We start from the raw sequence: 19,633 nt of genomic DNA, 5'->3' as shown, positions 1-19,633 counted from the left end.
GCTTTGGGGGAGGCAGCGTCCTCTACACATCTGCTCCTTTGGTCCCTACGGTATATCAGCCTCCCAGGTGGGAAGGACCACGGCCATCTGTCAAAACAGATACTAAATAATTCTTTCCAATCCAGCATCATCAGGCATACAAATGGTCACTCCAAACCCTTCATGGTAATTTTCATCAAGGATCTCCATTGAGCTTTGTGGGAAAGCTTTTATCATAATTTTTATTTATTTATTTTTGTTGATTTGGAAGAGATACCACTAACTAACAGATTGTTTTATGAATGCATAACTGTACTCCTTTGCTACATGGGCAGCTCCAGAGATTTTTCCTGCTATCATTTGCAGCATATGACCCTTTCAATCTAGACCTGGGCTCATACTCTGAGACAGACAGACAGACAGACAGACAGACAGACAGACAGACAGACAGACAGACAGACAGACAGACAGACAGACAGACAGATAGATAGATAGATAGATAGATAGATAGATAGATAGATAGATAGATAGATAGATAGATAGATAGATGTGATGATCCTGCAAAAGAAAGTGTCACACAATGATCAGCAACCATCTCTTCCATTCCTATTTCACAGATTATGGAATGGCTTGCCCCAAGAGTTTTTTTCCTGTACATGGACGAAGATTACAATTACAGGATGGATGCAAAATTGATTACATTTACTTATAAAACAATACAAATACAAGCACTCACAATACTATAAGATTGATGATTTGACTGCATTTAAGTTAGTCATATAAACTATGATACAGCAAGTGTTGTTCGGTGTATTTTTATTTTTAGATATAAAATGGTAAATGTTTGAAAAAATTTGTGTGTAGATTGTATGTAATATTGTAACTGACCATTCACCCAACTCCGGCATCCAGCCCTGCCCCAAACATCCAGCCACTCCCTATAATGCAGGCTGCAGTGAGGCATACTTGACTGAGGGTCACACAGTAAATCTAAGGCAGGGATTGTTATTCACAATCCATCACATTAGCCACTATGGAACATGGCCAGCCACACATGCCTGTTTGCTTAATTTAACATAATGCTGCACAATAAACTATTAATCCATAAAAAACAGTCATCTGTGCCTCTTGGTTCAGTCTTCCTTTTTGCAAATTAAAAAATATTGTCCCAGACATGACCACTGATCATAGGATTAGGATCCCAGTTTAAAGGAGCAGACTCCTAAGTATTACAAGAATTGAAAAGCAAAGTTTTGAAAACAAATACAGCACAGAGTATCTGTCTGCAGTCAAAATGCCAGTAACTCCTCTCTAAAAGTTCTTCATGTTGTTTTTTCGTTTCCCTCGCTCTGTCTCTGCTTTACACTATTTCTCTTTCTCTCAACTCTAGAGAAATCCATGCTCTCATTCTCAAAGTGTAAATGGCTTTGCCTCTCTATTTGGTGACATTGATATAGCTAGTCAGTCTGGAAAGTCTTCACCATGGATGAAAATAAATGGTTCAGAGTAAAATCGTCAGGTTTACTCTATGGCCGTTCAGGTGTCTTTAAATTTGCTCCTCATTGAAATGGACCAATATGTAGAAGTTCTGCCAGTTAATTTGGGTGGTAGAGGGGACAGCATGTGTGAGCCATTTTATGCTAAACTGCATATTTCTGTTTTTATGTGAAAAAAGTAGAGTGGGACATTTAATTCAGTTAAACTAAATTTGTTTTAAAACAAAAAAAATCTTTAATGCAATTGTTTAATTTGCTTTATTTCTTTTTGTTCTACATAGCACTAAATCAAATAATGATCAAAATAATGACGTAAGAAAAAACATCAACCACCACTGACTCCCAGGATTTTGCAAACCTAGATGGAGGGGTAGCTTTTGATATGGTCACAACATTCCCAAACTAAATGGCATATTTCTAAGTGTGTAAAATGGAGTATTCTATGTATTCTATCTATGTTTTCTCCAACCCATTGTAGACTTTATATCAACATTTTTAGACTGCCCAATTTGCTTGACTTTTCTGACCCAAATCTTAATTGGTTTCTGGCTGTTTTTTTGCTATTGATTCTCTTCTAAAATATAAAATAACAGTTCCAGATGAGGATTTTGAGTCATTCTATCTCTTATTGCCAAGGTACATGCAATTCATTTTACAGTATTGCTAAGTTCAAATAGTTTTACTTCAGTCTTTCATCTATGGAAATCAGTTAATAGACTGATTAAGTATGTGGAAGAATCACAACTTTGACAAGATCCTGGCATAAAACATTACGCCTTAAGCTAACAATCTACATGTGTTTCTAGATTCCTAAAAGGGAACCTGTTATCATGTTTATACCACCTTTTATCAGCTATTTTTCCCATTTTTTCTTTAAATCTTGCACTAAAAAATGTAGCTTTTCTTTAAAGTAAGATCATAGACTTCTGTTGTTTTAAAGATCACTGTTTTACTCTAGATAGTTTAATAATTTAGGGATAGTACATGAGTATGCCTTGAAATGGGCTAGCATATTACCAGGTTGGATTCCTTATCTGTGCTTAATACTGCCAGGACAGGCTGCAGTTACCCATAGTATTTTCAAAATCAAATGTGTGGATGTTTAAGCCTTATTATATACTGTAAATGTTTAAAGTCCAAAAACTCCAAAATATTTCTTGAAAACAAGTAAAAATATGTACTGAGCATGACGCCGTATAAGCATATACAGGAGTAATCTACTGTCTCATTGCTAATCAATACAGACCTCTGTGACCGCCTTGTTTTAAAGGCCTGGTATTGACACCTACACTGTCTGACCTCTTTTTTCATTATTGGAATAATATCTGAAAGACATACTGTATCCAATTCCCTAACAAATTGCTTAGAATGAGAAAGACCACAACTGAATTTATTTCATTAATGACAGTACACCAGAGTCTTTTCATAAAATACTAAATGTTTAACCAATAACCACAAACATGTTGATAATTATAGAACTGAAACACTACACCACATTCCAGACAGCTTAGTGTTAGCATTAAAACATACCACAAAGAATTCAATTATTGATACAAAACCAACCAAAACAAGTAAACAATCGAGGCTCTGTGAGGGTAATCTTCATCTATTTATTCACTTTCATAATGATCTTAGACAGGTATGATTGTTTGTACTACTGTATATCTATCTATCTATCTATCTATCTATCTATCTATCTATCTATCTATCTATCTATCTATCTATCTATCTATCTATCTATCTATCTATCTATCTATCTATATACTGTGTATATATAGTGTATATATACAGTATCATGTCCATTTTTAATTCTATCTGTTTAACTACCCTGGAAACTGTTGCTCCATTAAGAGATTGTTGTGCTACATCCAAGTGTGCACCTTGGCTTAACAGTAATGTTAAATCATTGCGGCGCTCGTGTAGACAGGCTGAGCTTAAATTGAAGAAGGACAAATTGCTGATATCTTTTGAGATGTTTAGATCGAGTCTTGTCAGCTTTCAAAAAGCTGCTGTGCAGGCTAAAAGAAATTATTTTTTGAACTTGGTGTCTACCAATTTTAATAATCCAAGGTCATTATTATATGCAGTGGACTTTGTTTAAACCCACATGTTTCAAGCTATCATGACTTGTCTCTGGACAGGTGTGAACAGTTTCTCAGGTTTTTTATTGAAAAGATTGATATAATACGAGCCTGTATAGTATTGTCCCCTTGCGATGCTCCCTGTCCTCCTGTCTGTAATGCTGTGCTAGACCAGTTTGAACCAGTGTCTCTTTCGTCGCTTATAGACTTTATAAATGGACTAAAGGTTACTTGTTGTCCTTCTGATATTATTCCAATAGTCTAATCGAGCTAAATATCATAGTTCAGTTGCGGCACCAATTTCTTTGAGTGAATCTGAGAGACAGGCTGTTGGCCGCAGGTGCAGAGAGAAGCCCCGAACCTGGCTGGGGACAAGGCGGAACAGAAATATGCCACCTGTTTCTACACCTCAAGGGCACAGTTTAAAGGATGGTGCCGGTGTTACAAGTGCCACGGTATTGGTCACACGCAGTTTTCTCCCTTTTCTTTTATAGGAGGAGACCGTGGACTGTGGTATACTGGTACTCTCGCATGGAAAGAGCCAGCCCTTGTAGGACGAGCCGCCGTTTGAGCTGGGGGAGGGGCAGTGTGATAAACGGCCAGGGACTTTGCTCCCCTGGGAGGCCTGGAGAAGCAGGGGACTGGGAGAGGGGCAATTCCTTCCCCAGGACGCAAGAGGGCAGCCATCCTGGATTGTGTGGGAGCCATGGAACTGGATGACTCAACCCTGTGGTGATCCGTGGCCACTGCCAGGGGGTGCCACAAGAACTAAGGAGCCTTGGACCGCAGCACTTGCACCACACCAGGAAGTACTGCAGGGAGATTATCAGAGAGCACCTGGGGCACATCCGGGTGCATTATAAAAGGGGCCGCCTCACTGCATTCAGAGAGCCGGAGTCAGGTGGAAAAGGATGAAGTTTGCAAGAGAGGAGTGGAGGCGGAAGAAGGAAAGAAAAGGACTGTGAGTCTTTGGGCACTGTGTTTGTGTTGCGTTGTGTGCAGGAAACAAAAATAAACCGTGTGTGTTGTGGACATCTGGTGTCGTGTCTGTCTGTGTCTGTGTCTGGGCTATCTTTTACAATATATATATAGAATATATATAAATATATATATATATATATATATATATATATATATATATATATATATATATTTATTCTAATTCTACTGTATATATATATTGCATGGGTATGCATTTTTTTTCAAACCTCTGATCCCTTTGTCTGTTAGTCTAAATTCAGTCTGTTCTGGTGTTTTACTGAGCTACCACGTTTTAGTGTCTTTCATATTGTACAAAAAAGCAAAAGAAAAAAAAAAACCAAAGGTATCTATCTCCAGGGTCAAAGTTTTGGTTTGGGACATACTCTACAACTGTCCTATTGAAATGGTGGCCCACGTGCTACATACGGCCCAGAAGCAACTTCCGAGTGACCCAGCCCGTGGTCCAGCCAGGTAGGAAGCATGCAGTGATAGCACATTGCTGCATGCACCACACCAGAAACACAGAGAAAAACCTAAAAGCATATTTTGTAAGTCTTCAGAAATTCCTATAAAAATTCCTACAGTAGTACACACCATGGATGCAGCACTCTGTGTAGCCTAGCAACTTTCAACCCACAATGCAGTGCAATATTCTGTGTCTAGAAGCAGTGGTAGTCATCTATGATGCAGTGATTTTTTTCTTTCTGTAACAGTAACCGCAGATTAAACACTTCAATCCTACGGATTCATGGCTGTTACAAGGACGACGATCAGCCACTGACATTCAAAGCAAGAAGGCTTAGGAAGACTGCATTTGACGAAAACATGCAAAACGTTTGGAATTTTCTTTAAAACACAACCAAATTAAGCACTGATTGCTTTGTGGGACTACATAACAAGATTTTTTTCAGAATGTAGAGCTTGTTATTAGGCATCAAAGTAGCACACAAGCCTACAAACACTCTGCGCACAGTCCTTTTTAATGTTAAAAGCAGGAAATCGGCAGCAGAGACACAGAACATGGTTTACAGGTTTACAGCATACCATATAATTCATATCCAGCTGTATACATGGGACAAACATCAAAAACACTAACCACACATATACAGGAACATCACAATGCGGTCAGAAGAAAGGACTCATACAAGTTCAATGGGACACACATGTAAATGGGACTCAGTGCAAGTAAAATTCAAGGCTAATACTAATAGTGGTAGAGAACTGGCTGAATCCTGGCTCTCTAATGAAAATGGCACTAACAGACATTTGGACATGAACCCAGCATATGCAGGCTTAAAAAGAAGAACATGCAAATAATAAATAAGAGTTTATAACCAATATCCTCTAAATCCCACCTCATCAATTCACCCACTTACAACTTCCCACCCTTCAACCGGCTATGTATTGCCTTTAATTCTTGTACGTCTAATCATTTGCCTTTGATGATGACACCTGGTAGGTGGATGAAAGCTTAGGAATAAAAAACTATTTTAAGATACTTGACTGATTTTCTCCCTTTGTTGATCTCTAGCTACACATCCACCTATTATCTCCTCCTTATTAGCTATATATTGCCTTGGATTCTTGTAAGTCTAATCATGTTCCTCTAATGATGATTCCTGGTAGGAATCGAAAGCCTCATTTTTTCCCTTTGTGGATTTTCAACTGCAAATATGCAAACTGTATCACAGACCTTCGCTTCCATACATCATAATGAATTTATATTTTCATTGACAATTGTAAAAACTTTTGCTTACATATATTAAGATCATTCAAACATTTTATACAGTGATTTAGAAAATTAAGAGAACAAAACGCATATTTTTAAATTAGAATAATAAGCAAATTAAACTACTGTATCTAACATAGCAAGCAGAATGCCATTAAATATATTAGATAATGAGATGGGTTGAGCACCTTGTCTCCTGACACAGCACATTCGCTAAGCAATTAGACCAAAGCAGGTTTATCATCCTGTACTCTGCGGTGACCCCAAATAATTAATAGCACTAGCTAAGAAACTGCCTACAAAGCTCTCTCCCGATTAATTAATGATTGAGCGTCAAATGTATTTTTCATAGTATTAAAATGAGTTAATTTCTCCAAATATTTTTTTTTTTTTGCAAAATAAAAAGTGACTGTATAAGAAATGGAAATTATTACTTTGGAAAATGTTACTTTGGATAACTGCTGTTAGCCCAGTAAAATGTTTCATTCTAATGTTAAATTAATGTTGAAAAAGATATTAAAAACATTTAAAGCAGGCAGGATGTGCACAAACATTAAATGTAATTAAAGAGTGTGTCCAATAAACTGCAGTAAGCCAAAATGTAGACTTCCAATTATTCAAGACAGGCAGTGGTTTTAAAAATCAATGACTTCAAAAATGTAAACCCAACTGCTACTATGGTACTCTAAAAGATGAGACTCTACTTCAGTGATGTATGTAATGAAATATTCTAAATTTAACCATACAAAGGCACTAATCACTTTTGAAAAGATGGCATATTTAACGAAAGTGCTAACAAAAAGAGATAAATGCTTTTACAGAAAAACAAAAAAGCTATGTTTTTTAATGTCTTTTAAAAATCTTCTATTTTTGAAGCACAGAATTGTCTTGCAAAGTACTGTTTTATATACTTATTAAACCCTGAAGGCATCAGCTCCTAAAACTACTGTTTGCTCGAAGGCTTTCATAACAACAGCCGGCTGTTTTGAGGGAACCACAGAAAAACTAGTATGTAATGCCATAGTTTAGGAATTACCTAAATCTAAACTGGCACAACACAAGAAAAGCAAAGAGAGTGAGAGCATCCAATAAGTGTATGAATAACAGCAAAAACCACAGAAATAGAGTCTGAGATTATGAATGATAGAGAGAAGACAAGAGAGTGTGCAGTGCTATCACTTAAATTATACTTGACAGTATGCCAAATTAAATATCAAAAAGAAAAACTGTTTGATCATTCAACTGTTTATTCTTAGAGAGAGTTTAACTGAGAGAAAAGGACAAATGGCAGGAAAAATATTTAAGGACATATTCTAGCACAAATAATTTTTACAATATCAGTTATTTTCATCTGCTAATATAAAACTAAAAAATGGAAACAAAAATAAAAAATATAAAAGTAAGATATAAACAAATCAGCAGGGTTTGCTTTTTCTTTCCAATTTGTTGATTCTAGACAAGCTACCAATAAATTTTACCTGTTGTCCAGTAGACCTACTGCCAACTCAGAAATTGTACAATGTTTGTATCACTTCATTGCCAAACAAGTGATCTGTCAGCAACAACATCGTGATCAGGTATGTAAACTCTGGTGAATCCCTCTATTAGTGCCTCAAAGGATGATTTTACTTTCAATATGATTTCTCACTACTGTGCAAGCAAAATATGTCAAAAAATTTCAAATGCATGAGAAGAAAGCTTAAACATTTTTCTCTCATGATCAGTTGTCCATAAGATTTTCCAAGTGAAAGTTTTGTTTGCCAGTAACACTTCAACTTTTGGCTTATGAATTATATAAAATAAGGGCAAGGAAAACCAGCAGCTCATCACTACTGACTTCAGACCACATGTGTTCCTTATGATTTGGTTTCAGTTTGTATTGCTGCAGTTGCTGTGCACATCTGTCTGATACATCAAACACGGTGTTACTTATGAACAGAATGAAATTCTGTCATAGATCCTCTGTACCTGATACATGTGCCTTATGCTATGGAGATCCAGTGGACCTCTGCTTTTTGTTACTTCATGTGGTTTAGGTATCTACTCATGCTGACGCCATCCTGCACTAGCTGCAGTTCACTTAAAACATGTAAACTTGGTGATGACAGTGAAAGTGTGCAAATGATAAAGAGTTTAAAGATGATTCAATTGGCTACTCCAGCAGGAGGAGTGTTTCTTTGAAAAACAAAAGTCAAATATTCTTTTTCATATATCTTGATTCATTGTGGGGCTCCTGTAGTCTGCAGTCCATGCATAGGTCTGGCTGTACCGTACCCAATTATTAGATTAAATAAATTCAAAGAATCTTAGTTTATGTTATGTTGAATATAATTTGTGAATGTATCTATTGCTGCCACTGTGCTCAGTAAGTTAAATGAATGAATTAGAATACTATTCTGTATAGCACCTTCCTGCAATACCCATCTCAAAAAGACATCATAGGAACTTTAACCACACATTGCATGCTTTTAAAATGACAATACAGGTACATGAAGTGATTTATATTGGGTCAATATTAATTTTTGCTTCGGTAATGTTCTGGTTTAATATCCATTAGCTTAGCCCCAAAATTTACAGTCAGAACTAATTTGTATAGCCAGAGATTAAGATAGGCCTAATAAGAGGCCATTATATATCTTCTTTTATTGCACATGTCCGTGTACAACTTAGAGTGTAGTAATGCCAGAACTGTTACCAAAGCACTATAGAAATGCCTAGTTACCTATAAACTAAATGTCACATAGGCCTGGCTAATATAAATTTCCATTTTAAGGTCATTCTCCAAAAGAGTTTACAATCAAAGACACCGAACCTAACCCCTTATTTATTCATTTATTTTCTGACCCTATTCATTCCAATACCGGAACACAGGAATGTTGACTATTAATTCATTTTTATTCTCTGTTTCATAACAGGAAAAGTTAAATACAGTTAAATTTAAGCCTTACAGTCAACATGATTCTACAAGTATACTTTGTGTAAAATTCCATATTACTTCTTTTATTAAAGCAATAATACACTTCCATAGTTAAGAATATTAAAAAGTTCCCAGAGAGAGACTATAATCAGTACAATGATGGCCTGTGGTGGTGCTGACAAGGAAGACGGTCACCAAGTAGTAACTAGAGAATGCCTTAAATGATTACTATTCAGAATGGACACAAAGTGTGACATTTTTGTGGTGCTCCCAGTAGTGGCACTCATCGGGGAAGCTCCACAATGCCCATATTTCTTTATAGCGGCTGACAGTGTGCACAACGCACCCTGGTAAATGCTCACAAATATTTTCCGCCACAGCCAATGCTTTCTCTTTCCTGAACTGCCCTTCCATCAATTGACGAATGCAGTCCTTGTTAATAGGTTGGGGGTCTGCAGAATAAGACACCATGACGTTTGTGTTGTTGATCTGAGGTAAGTCAAACCAATGTTTTCCAGTCTCTGAGTGATATTTTTCTCCAGCTCTCCAGTTGCTGAAGCTACTTCCAGAATGTTTATATACTCGGACTGACCACTTGATCCAATCATATTTTTTCATTAGGAATTCAAGTATATCTTTTGGTAGCTCCTCATAATTCATCTCATCTTTTTCCTTGACAAGCTTCTCTACATCAAGCTGTGCTTGTTCAGCAAAACCATCAATGCATTCTTCTAACACCAACTTCATCTGGGATTCTGCTTCTTCCATTTTTTTGCTCCAGTCATTAATAAGTTCTTCTTCTTCACCGCCAGTGATGGCAGCATGGCCAAGCAAACAGATTATACCAATGCAAAAGAGTTCTTTAAGGCAAACGATGAAGTTTTCCAAACGTCTGCGATTTTTCCCTTCATATGTAAGTGTAATGGAAAGGATTGATTCTCCAAAGGTATTGTTTCCCATGACTGCATCATACAGCGTGTGAAGGTTTCTCTCACCACCAGATTTACTGAAATGATCTAAAAAAAGGTTCTTCTTAACCTCTTTGTACTGCGGTTTGGCATTTAAAATGTCCATGTATTTCCTGAACTGATTTCTTAAGTTCTCCTCCACAACAAAGAAAGTGCTGTCCACTCTGGCTTTCTTAATTTCTTGGTTCAGACTTTCAATTTCACTGGATATCACATCCAGTTTATCTCTGACCACTTGGTACTGTGCCTTCACAAACTGCACCTCCTTACTCTCTATGTTGTCTAGGACAAGGCTCAGAATTGGTGAGGCTACTTCACAAATCGGGAATATCTCTCCGACAGCACTGGCAAGAACTTCAGTGCCCTGCTCAAACATTTCCATCACAGTTTCAATTGCTTCTTTTTTCTCAGCCACAATCTTTTTAAGATTATGAGACATTGCTCTTCAGTGACTTTAATTTCAGAGGTGAAAATTGTTATCTTCGTGAAGTTCCTGTAGAAAGATGCATTTGACACTTTTAATGATAAGTGACATAAAAAGAAGAACACATACAGGTAGGTTTAATAAAAATGCATCAATAGCAGTTTTACATTAGCAGCTGTAAATGGCCATTGTGATCATATTAAAAATTTGAGATACTGTATTTAGTAATATAGATACAGTTTTACCACATCTTTTACAATTATTAAATGACAAATTGTATTTTCTTTGTGAGAAATTGAAACAGTTCAATTGATATTGATATTGACATTATATTGTGTGGTGGACGGCTGGGGCCCATACCCGGCCGGGATGCCCCTTTGTCAGTAGATCCAGATGGGAGCCACGCTACATCCCTCGGAACCTTTGTTGGTAGCCCCCCTGGGTTGCATCGGGGCCACTTTCATGGAACATCGAAGCTCATCTTGGTTGGGCTCCGTGGCCTCTGCCAGGGGGAGCTGCATAGCTGCATAGCACAGCCACACCCGGAAGTGCAACCAGAAGTAGGTCAACGAGCACCTGCAGCACTTCCGGGTGGGCTATAAGAGGAGCCTGCAGCCACTACTCAGGGCGCCAGAGTTGGGATGAGGGTGAGGATGAGGATGAGGATGAGGCTGAGGCTGAGGCTGCCCTGGGAGGAGTGGAAAGAACAGTGTGATTTGGGGTGATATTTCTTTGTATTTTGGGACTGTGTTGTGCCTGTGGGGCTCACGGGGAAGACGTGCCCCACAGGTGAAGAAGAAATTAAAAGTTCTTTTGTTTATTTTACCCGTGCCTCCATTGTCAGTCTGTGTCGGGTTGGCGCCAACCAAGCGCCAATATTACAACTGATATACAATAGTTTAAACATAACAAGGTAACATACAGTATATGTATAAAAACTGCTTCACCTTATTGAACCCCTATCTGGAAGAATTACCTCCTTGACTTTTATTGCTTCCTCTCTGAAAACATTACTCAATTTAGTTTTCCTTGTATTGATCTTCATTGTAATTTTTGCCTACACTACCCACTATACTGGCCATCTTGGCCACTCTGAACCCCAGAGTTCACTGTCGTGACTAAGATGCCTACAAAACGTAACATCCCTCCATATATTACCTGTTAACCTTATGTCTTCTTCCACACCCTCCACCATTCTTTACCCTGGTCACTTCTTAGTGTGTGACAGAAATGATTAATATAAAAATTCTTGTCTCACACTGCATCCTATTTTGTCAGGATCCCATTTTCTTCATTAACCAGCGTTATCTGGTGTTTCAATAATTTTGTAATTCTAACTCTTCTGTTTCCCCATTTCCTTTCAACTTTCTACATTATGTTTTTCATATTCATCTTCTTTATCTTGTTGAAATATTTACTCAAGAACATAAACAGATAAACTCCTTGATTTTCATAAACTGAAAGAGTGGCTTATCAATGATAATTTGCATTCCTCCACAACCTTTTATTTAGCACATGAAGGTTCATTTTTGTATCTGTTATTAGTAATACAATAAACAGAAACAGAATGTTGTTGTTCTTATGATATGCAGCAAGAAAGAGCTGAACCTGAAAGGGGTGAATAACAATTCAATCTGCATGCTCACTGTTTCCACTTTGTTTTTCTCTTTAAGCTCGACTGTTACTATTGTGTCGAAATTTCAAATGGGGGTGCTTGTAGGTTTCTATAATGACGTACTCTATTTTTAACTTTAACATGTTTTACATTTAGAGGATGGAAAATGCAGCAATGTTTATAAAATAGTTAATTTATTTTATACTGTCCTTTTTGTTCATTTTTTAAATGTGTTGTTGTTCTGCAAAATAGCAAGTCTCCTACTTATATGTCAAACGCCTCTCTTAAATGTCATATCATCCAGTGTAAATGGCAATTGTTTCACTTATATAGCAAATGTCTGACTAGCAAAATACAGATGCTGAAATAATGGAACATAACTAAATTTCATTAATGATCAGTATAATATTTCTGGTCATCTTTTATAATTATATGTGCCTTTTACAGTTAACCTTGTTGATTTACACTTTGCTCCTCAGAGCTGACTTACAGATTAGACCTCACTTTTCACATCTATAAATTATTATACACTTTATAAACATCACATACAGACATATGAAAAAGTAAATACACAGAAATTTATGAACAGTACATCTTAATGCAAAAAATGCCCACAGATAAAAGTGATATGCTTGAACAAATTACACATAAAACTGATATGGCATATTCATCATCATAATCTAAATTAACAAAAAAGCATATATGTCACGTGCAAAAAGTTAAGTACATTTATCACCACTTCAGATCCATAAAATTAAAATCAGGAGTTCCAGATTAGGTGCCAATGATTAGAATTCTAATTTAAACACAGTTATCTAAGGTCTAGTATTCTGTTTGCTATTGACATGTGAGGTGTCATCATGCCAATTTCAAAAAAGTTCTCAAAGGCCATCAGAAAGAAAGTTGAGGATACCTATTAGCCTGTCAATGGAATTAAACAAATCACCAAATTATTTGAAATCAGCTGTTCAACTGTAAGGGTGATCATCTAGTGGCATACATTTCAAATGATTGCTAATTTGTCCATGACTGCCCCAAACCCCAGTAAATTCAGCCCAGGTGGTAAGCATTTTATACCAAATTTCATTGTGGGATGTATAGGTAGTTCTTGCAAATGTTGGTGTCAAAGTGCAAGCAAATACAATCAGAGAGAGGTTGCATAAATTTGACCTGCATGTGATGTGTGCCAGGTAAAAGTCATTGTAGTCCAAAACGAACATTAGAGCTTGACAACAGTCAAGTTATAGTTTGGGGTTGCTTTGTTGCCTCAGTGTCTGGGCAGCTTGCAGTCATCAAGTCAAGTATGAATTCTCCATTATATCAAAGCTTCTTCGAGGAGGATGTGAGGTCCTCTGTTCAAAAGTTGAATGTGAACTGGAAATGGACTTTTCAACATGATAATAATCTGAAGCACACTAGCAAATCCCTCAAGGAATGGCTTAAAAAGAAGTGGAGGGTTGTGACATGGCCTAGTCAAAGCCCTGGTTGGAATCCCATTGGAAAGTTGGGGTGGGGCTTAAAATGGTATGTACATGCAAGAAAACCCACAAACATCTTGGAACTAAAGGAATTTTACAATGGAAAAGAGGTCAAAAATGTCACTGAGTTGATGTCAGAATGGTGCGCAATTATGCAAAATGCTTACCAGAAGTAATTTCTGCAAAAAGGGGTAATATCAGCTTCTGAGACCAGAGGTGTACTTATTCTTTCCCTAGTAGACCATTACATTTATTGATTTTTTGTTGAATAAATGATTGAAAAGTGAGTTTAGGTAAGTATATATCACCTTTATCTGTAGATACAGTTTGCATGAAGATCTAATATTTGCCTGTTTAAAAATGTTTGAAAAGTCAACAATGTCTATAGAGTGTGCTTACTTTTTCATTGTACCTAGTGCAGCGGATATTTGCCATCTAAGTGAAACTATTGCTATATAAACTGGATATATAACGAACAGGACAAACATTGCACTTAAAAGTAACACATTTACCATATTAATTAAATATATGATAAATAAGAGAGACATTTGACATAGGCAAGACATTTGCAGTATGACTGAGGCATATGCCACATAAGCTGGTGTCTGCTGGGATTTTCCTTAGACCTGGCTGGAGGCCAGAAGGCTGGAATGAGATGACAACATGAAAACCGAGGTGGGTATGCTGGTATCCCGGTGAGGATACGGTGAATATGCAATGGGTTGTCTGAAAATTAAGAGTACACCTTATGAGAAAGATTTAGGAGTCATAGTGGACTCAGAGCTATCGACTTCCCGACAGTGTTCAGAAGCCATTAAGAAGGCTAACAGAATGTTAGGTTATATGGCACGATGTGTGGAGTACAAATCCAAGGAGGTTATGCTAAAGCTTTGCACTGGTGAGGCCTCATCTGGAGTACTGTGTGCAGTTTTGGTCTCCAGGCTACAAAAAGTTCATAGCAATGCTACAAAAGTTTCAGAGAACAGCGACTAGGCTGATTCCAGTGTTACAGGGAATGAATTATGAGGAATGATTATAAGAGCTAAGCTTTTTTAGTTTAAGCAAAAGAAGATTAAGAGGTGACATGATTGAAGTGTTTAAAATTATGAAGGGAATTAGTCCAGTTGATCGAGAATGTTATTTTAAGATGAGTTCATGAAAAACACAGGAACACAGTTAAAAACTTGTTAAGGGTAAATTTCGTCAAAACATTAGGAAGTTTTTCTTTACACAAAGAACGATAGACACTTGGAAAAAGCTACCAAGTAATGCGGTAGACAGTAAGACGTTAGGGACTTTCAAAACTTGATTTGATGTTTTTTTGGAAGAAATAAGTGGATAGGACTAGCCAGCTTTGTTGGATTGAATGGCCTGTTCTCGTCTAGAGTGTTCTAATGAAGACCCTTACCTGGCCAGGAGGCCAGTATAATGGAAGGAGAGTGGGAGATAGCCTTCCAGGCCTATATGCTCCCCCAGCATGCTAGATCATGGTAACCCTGGGCCAAGGTATCCATGGGGCACTGTACTGGGCTCCAGGGGTGCTACCAGGGGGAGCTAAAGGGATTGGCTGTCCCTACTTCATGGGCTTCTGCATGACCTGAAAGTGCTTCCTATATGCAATGTCCTGACACTGGAAGTACTCCTGGGTCCTGCATAAAAGAGCCGGTCTGCCTCACCCAGGTGTATTGGACTTAGGGGTGGAGGACAGAGAAAATCTTACCTGGGTGAGGAGGAGGAGAAAAAGAAAAGGGAAGAAAGAGTAATTTGGTTTGTAGACATGAAGACAAGAACCTGTAAAAGTATTGTGATTGATTAAAACTTTTATTTTGAACCTGGGACTTGTGTGTTGGCAATTGTGTCTAGGGGTGGCATGGTGACCTGGGTTCGCTTCCCGGGTCCTCCCTCTGTGGAGTTTGCATGTTCTCCCCGTATCTGCGTGGGTTTCCTCCGGGTGCTCCAGTTTCCTCCCACAGTCCAAAGACATGAAGGTTAGGTGCATTGGTGATCCTAAATTGTCCCTAGTGTGTGCTTGGTGTGTGTGTGTCCTGCGGTGGGCTGGCACCCTGCCCGGGGATTGGTTCCTGCCTTCTGCCCTGTGTTGGCAGGGATTGGCTCCAGCAGACCCCCATGACCCTGTAGTTAGAATATAGTGGGTTGGAAAATGACTGACTGACTGACAATTATGTCTAGGGTTTGGGGTGCTGTTAGGCCCCCTACAGATCACAGCTCTTTATACTGAACATTGTTGGTATAAATGTGACATTTGCCACAAAAGTTATTTGCTATCAATACATACATATTACAGAGAACGGTTTTTCTTTTGACACACTAAAAAGACCCACATTTTCTATTACAAAAAACCCCCAAATGTATCACTTTATGAACATTTTCACATTTGTTTACCTTGTAAAACAAATGAGACTACAAAGAAAGTTCAGCATTTTACAGAAGGTGTCCTCTATTATCCTTGCCAATCCCTCTTTATATATATTTCAATTCAATTTTTTCATTCATTTTCTTTAGTTACTTCATCCATTTCATAATCATAGGGCCAAAGCCTATTCTATCCTGGAAGCATTAGATGTAAGGCAGGAACCAACCCTGGCTGGCGCCTCAGTCCATCACAGATTTCAGTTCAATTCAGTTTACTCTTATACAGCATGATGTCGCTTTTCTTAAGCTGGAAAGACAGGGGGTGCTCTTAAGCAGTACCTAAATCTAGAATGACAGACCACACATGAAAACGTTGTGTTTTTATTTTATAGAAAGCTCAAAAGGAAGGGGATTCAGAGGGAATAACAAAAATACACAAGTATATATAAAGGAAAACATATTCAGTTGCCTCTCTGGGCCTGCCTATATAAGGCAAATGCCCTGTGAATTAAAGTTTGACCTGACCCTCTTCTCAAATTTGCACCACACCCTACAGTCCTAACTCTTTCTTTCCGATTTACAATAGTCCTCTATCATTACATCCTTCCATCAGCTGATCCCTTCTCCTAGTCCACCTTTAGGTTTACTTGGGCTTTAACTGTTAGAGGCTTTGAAAATGTAGAGGTAACATCTGGATATAACTTTTCATCTACTCAGGGGGCAGGAATGATCTCTGGAACACCTGTGGAAATCCACCTAGAGCTCCCTAAATGGGCCCCAGGTGTTCTTATAACCTGTCCAAGATAATCAATGTGTGACGGTATTATTACCAGTGCCAGAGAATATGTTGTTCTTTCTCTTCAGTTCTTGAGTGTTCTTCTTTTTCCAGGAGAATAATCATTCATTCCAGCCTTACTATTCTTATCAGTTTCTTTGATGTCAGCTGTTCCCCTGACATCATCTCTTATCTCTTTACCCAGACAAAACAATACTTTTTGCGGCATATAGACTTTTGTTTGTATAGAAAGAAGGGTCATTTATGTTGGGGTAGAATAGTAGTGAGAACAGGTGCAAATTAAACAAAGTGGTCACTTTACAAACACACCATGATACACATATTCAGTCTGTTGGGGGCTTTTGTTTATCTCTTAAGTTCTCGTGTTTTCAGCATCTCCGGATTTGCTGTTACTGGATAATAACATATAGTAGGACATTAAATGTACCTGGTTATTGACGAGAAAGGTCCTTTTTACTGTTACTAAATATTTACTTTGCACATAATATAATTTCCATCTTATCACATGACTTAACAGTGAGAAATGCAGAGACACATTAAGATAGAAATAGTCTGCAAGGATTTTTCGAGACTCCTGTTACCAGGACTACTGCAAAAACAGAGGGGAGGTGCCTCCATCTAAGCTTCACTAGTTTTACTAAAGGATGGGGTGGCTGCATAAAATAGTAAATTAATAAACTTCATTAAGATATGTACTAATTTATTTTTAAAGAACTCACAACATTGCGTTCTTATGTAAATCATCAAGCCTGTAAGTCATTAAAAGAGATTTTAGCAGCTTATTGAAATGCAGAAAGAATCCTTTTAACTCTTAATAGACTTTTGTTTTTTTCTTGAGACTTATTTTTTTTACGAATTTGGTTGTTGGTAGGCTGTTTGAAAAAAAAAAGAAAAAAAAAAAAAGAAAGGAAATTAAATGAAAACAGGGCTAACGATCATTTTACTGAACATCACAGTACTGTATGTATAGCTGAATCGTCGCTTACGGAAAACGTTCTGCATGATCATCTAATCGGGTAATAAACATTTACCATTACTAAGTTTAACATTAAAATACAATTTTAAAACAGCCGTTTTTACAGGATGGTGTATCCCAGAAAAGCAGCAAATATTATGTAAAATGCATTGTGCGTAAGGTTCAGTCACAGTCTATCAATTAATTTGCTGTGTAACCATCGCAAAACCTCAAAAACAAGCAAACCCTACCGGCAAAACGAAGGCTTACCCTTGATGTCGTCTTGAAAAACTGGCTGTACTCCGCCTGAAAAATAAAAGAAGGTAATTGAGAAGCAACCTTGAAGTGCGTGTCTCCTAAAGTACATTTCCATTCGTTTGCCCCTGAATGTCAGCCCACCCTTTACACACCACCTTTCAATTTCTTCCCAATCACAATTAGCTATATATTATTTTCCAATGCTAAATGCCTTTTGAGTGTGACTCTGTCAAGTCCCGCTGCAATAAGGTGTGTGAAACCTGCTTTATGTAGTTAAGGAATAAACCAAATCAAAAAAAGCAGATACCAAAAAGATGTAGAGGATTTTCTCAAGCGATGAGAAACTGCAGATGACTGCGAGACTCACAGTGCGTCACAGGCAGAATGCAGTCAGGTCCTAAATTACATCCCACCTCTGATTGGTCAGAAACTGCGCTTTATAACTCGGGAAACTTGCACAGAGGAGCACTCAGACTGTCATTGGAAAGGAATTGGTCTCCAAGTTCAGAAGTGTTCTGCGGAATAAAAAGACGTCTCATTTATAAAGAAATGGATTGCCGTTTAATCTCTGGCTCGTGGAACGAAAGAAAGAGGACTTCGAGAGAGGACGAAGTGGTTCCTTAATCTTGGTAAGAAAACGCAGAGCTCCGCGCGCGCAGTCAGCAATCGCTGATGCAAAAGAAAAGATCTGAGCAGATTCGGTTTACAGAAGGTTAACTGAAAAAATGATTTAAAGGTTGTGGGAATAAATGGTCATGCCTTGGAGAAATGGATGCTGATTTCTTTTTGTATATAAAACAACTTCTTTATTAAAGTGCATTTCATTGCTTACTGTTAATAATTTAATTAGCGTACGTTTTAAATTATTTAATATTTTGTATAAGTGTTTAAAGTACCATTACTACTTGAATCCTGTGATTAGATTAGATTTTATATATTTTTTCCCAAGAACCAGAACTTGGTTTATGCAAAACTAACATGTATTGATGTATAGACGTTGTAATATTTTAATAAATTCCTTAGTGCAGATTAGATGAGGGTAATATGCTAATGGTAGGGAAAGAAATGTCCTAACATTTTCTCTTGGCTCTCGCAGCCATATTTGCCTCGCATTATCCTTGACAAGTAATACTGTGTTTGTCAAGGCACCTACCTAAACATAAAACCTGCCTAATTTACCTTTTTTTCATTTTTATTTATTTTACTTGCGGTTTTCTTATTTAATTTGATAAAATGTATCTGTAGAACTGATTCAAAATTGTTAATGTACACTGCTAGTGTCTGTTAATTCAAACATCTGAATGATTTATTAACCTCAGTTTTACTAGAAAGTCGTCTTATGTGTTAATATATTTATTAAAACACAAGGGTTTCTACTGAGTTTTTAATAATAATTAAAAGATGATCCTCACCCCAGGCGGGCAATTTATTATTGTATTAGTACATGGACTGACCCTATGTTCTGTTTTACATTTTAAACCTCTTATACAGCATTTTCTCATAAATGCCATTTTGTAAAAAGGAGAAGAACAAAAGATTTGTATTCCCTTTATCATTTAAATGCATTTTATGTTACACATATA

The 19,633-nt window shown here is 37.4% G+C and overlaps 1 protein-coding gene across 1 annotated transcript; it reads right to left on the bottom strand.

Annotated features, from left to right (window-relative positions):
- Window positions 1-8,963: 8,963 nt before the first annotated feature.
- Window positions 8,964-18,501, bottom strand: LOC114642811 (protein rapunzel-like). Its single transcript, XM_028791604.2, has 3 exons — window positions 18,358-18,501; window positions 18,063-18,098; window positions 8,964-10,644 (listed from the first exon to the last, which is right to left on the bottom strand). Exon 3 carries the CDS (start codon window positions 10,588-10,590, stop codon window positions 9,412-9,414), a length of 1,179 nt encoding a protein of 392 aa, XP_028647437.1. The 5' UTR covers window positions 10,591-10,644; window positions 18,063-18,098; window positions 18,358-18,501; the 3' UTR covers window positions 8,964-9,411.
- Window positions 18,502-19,633: the final 1,132 nt, after the last annotated feature.

Source organism: Erpetoichthys calabaricus, chromosome 2, assembly GCF_900747795.2.
Source record: "Erpetoichthys calabaricus chromosome 2, fErpCal1.3, whole genome shotgun sequence".
Taxonomy (NCBI): Eukaryota; Metazoa; Chordata; class Cladistia; order Polypteriformes; family Polypteridae; genus Erpetoichthys; species Erpetoichthys calabaricus.
This window is presented reverse-complemented; position numbering and strand designations above follow the sequence as displayed.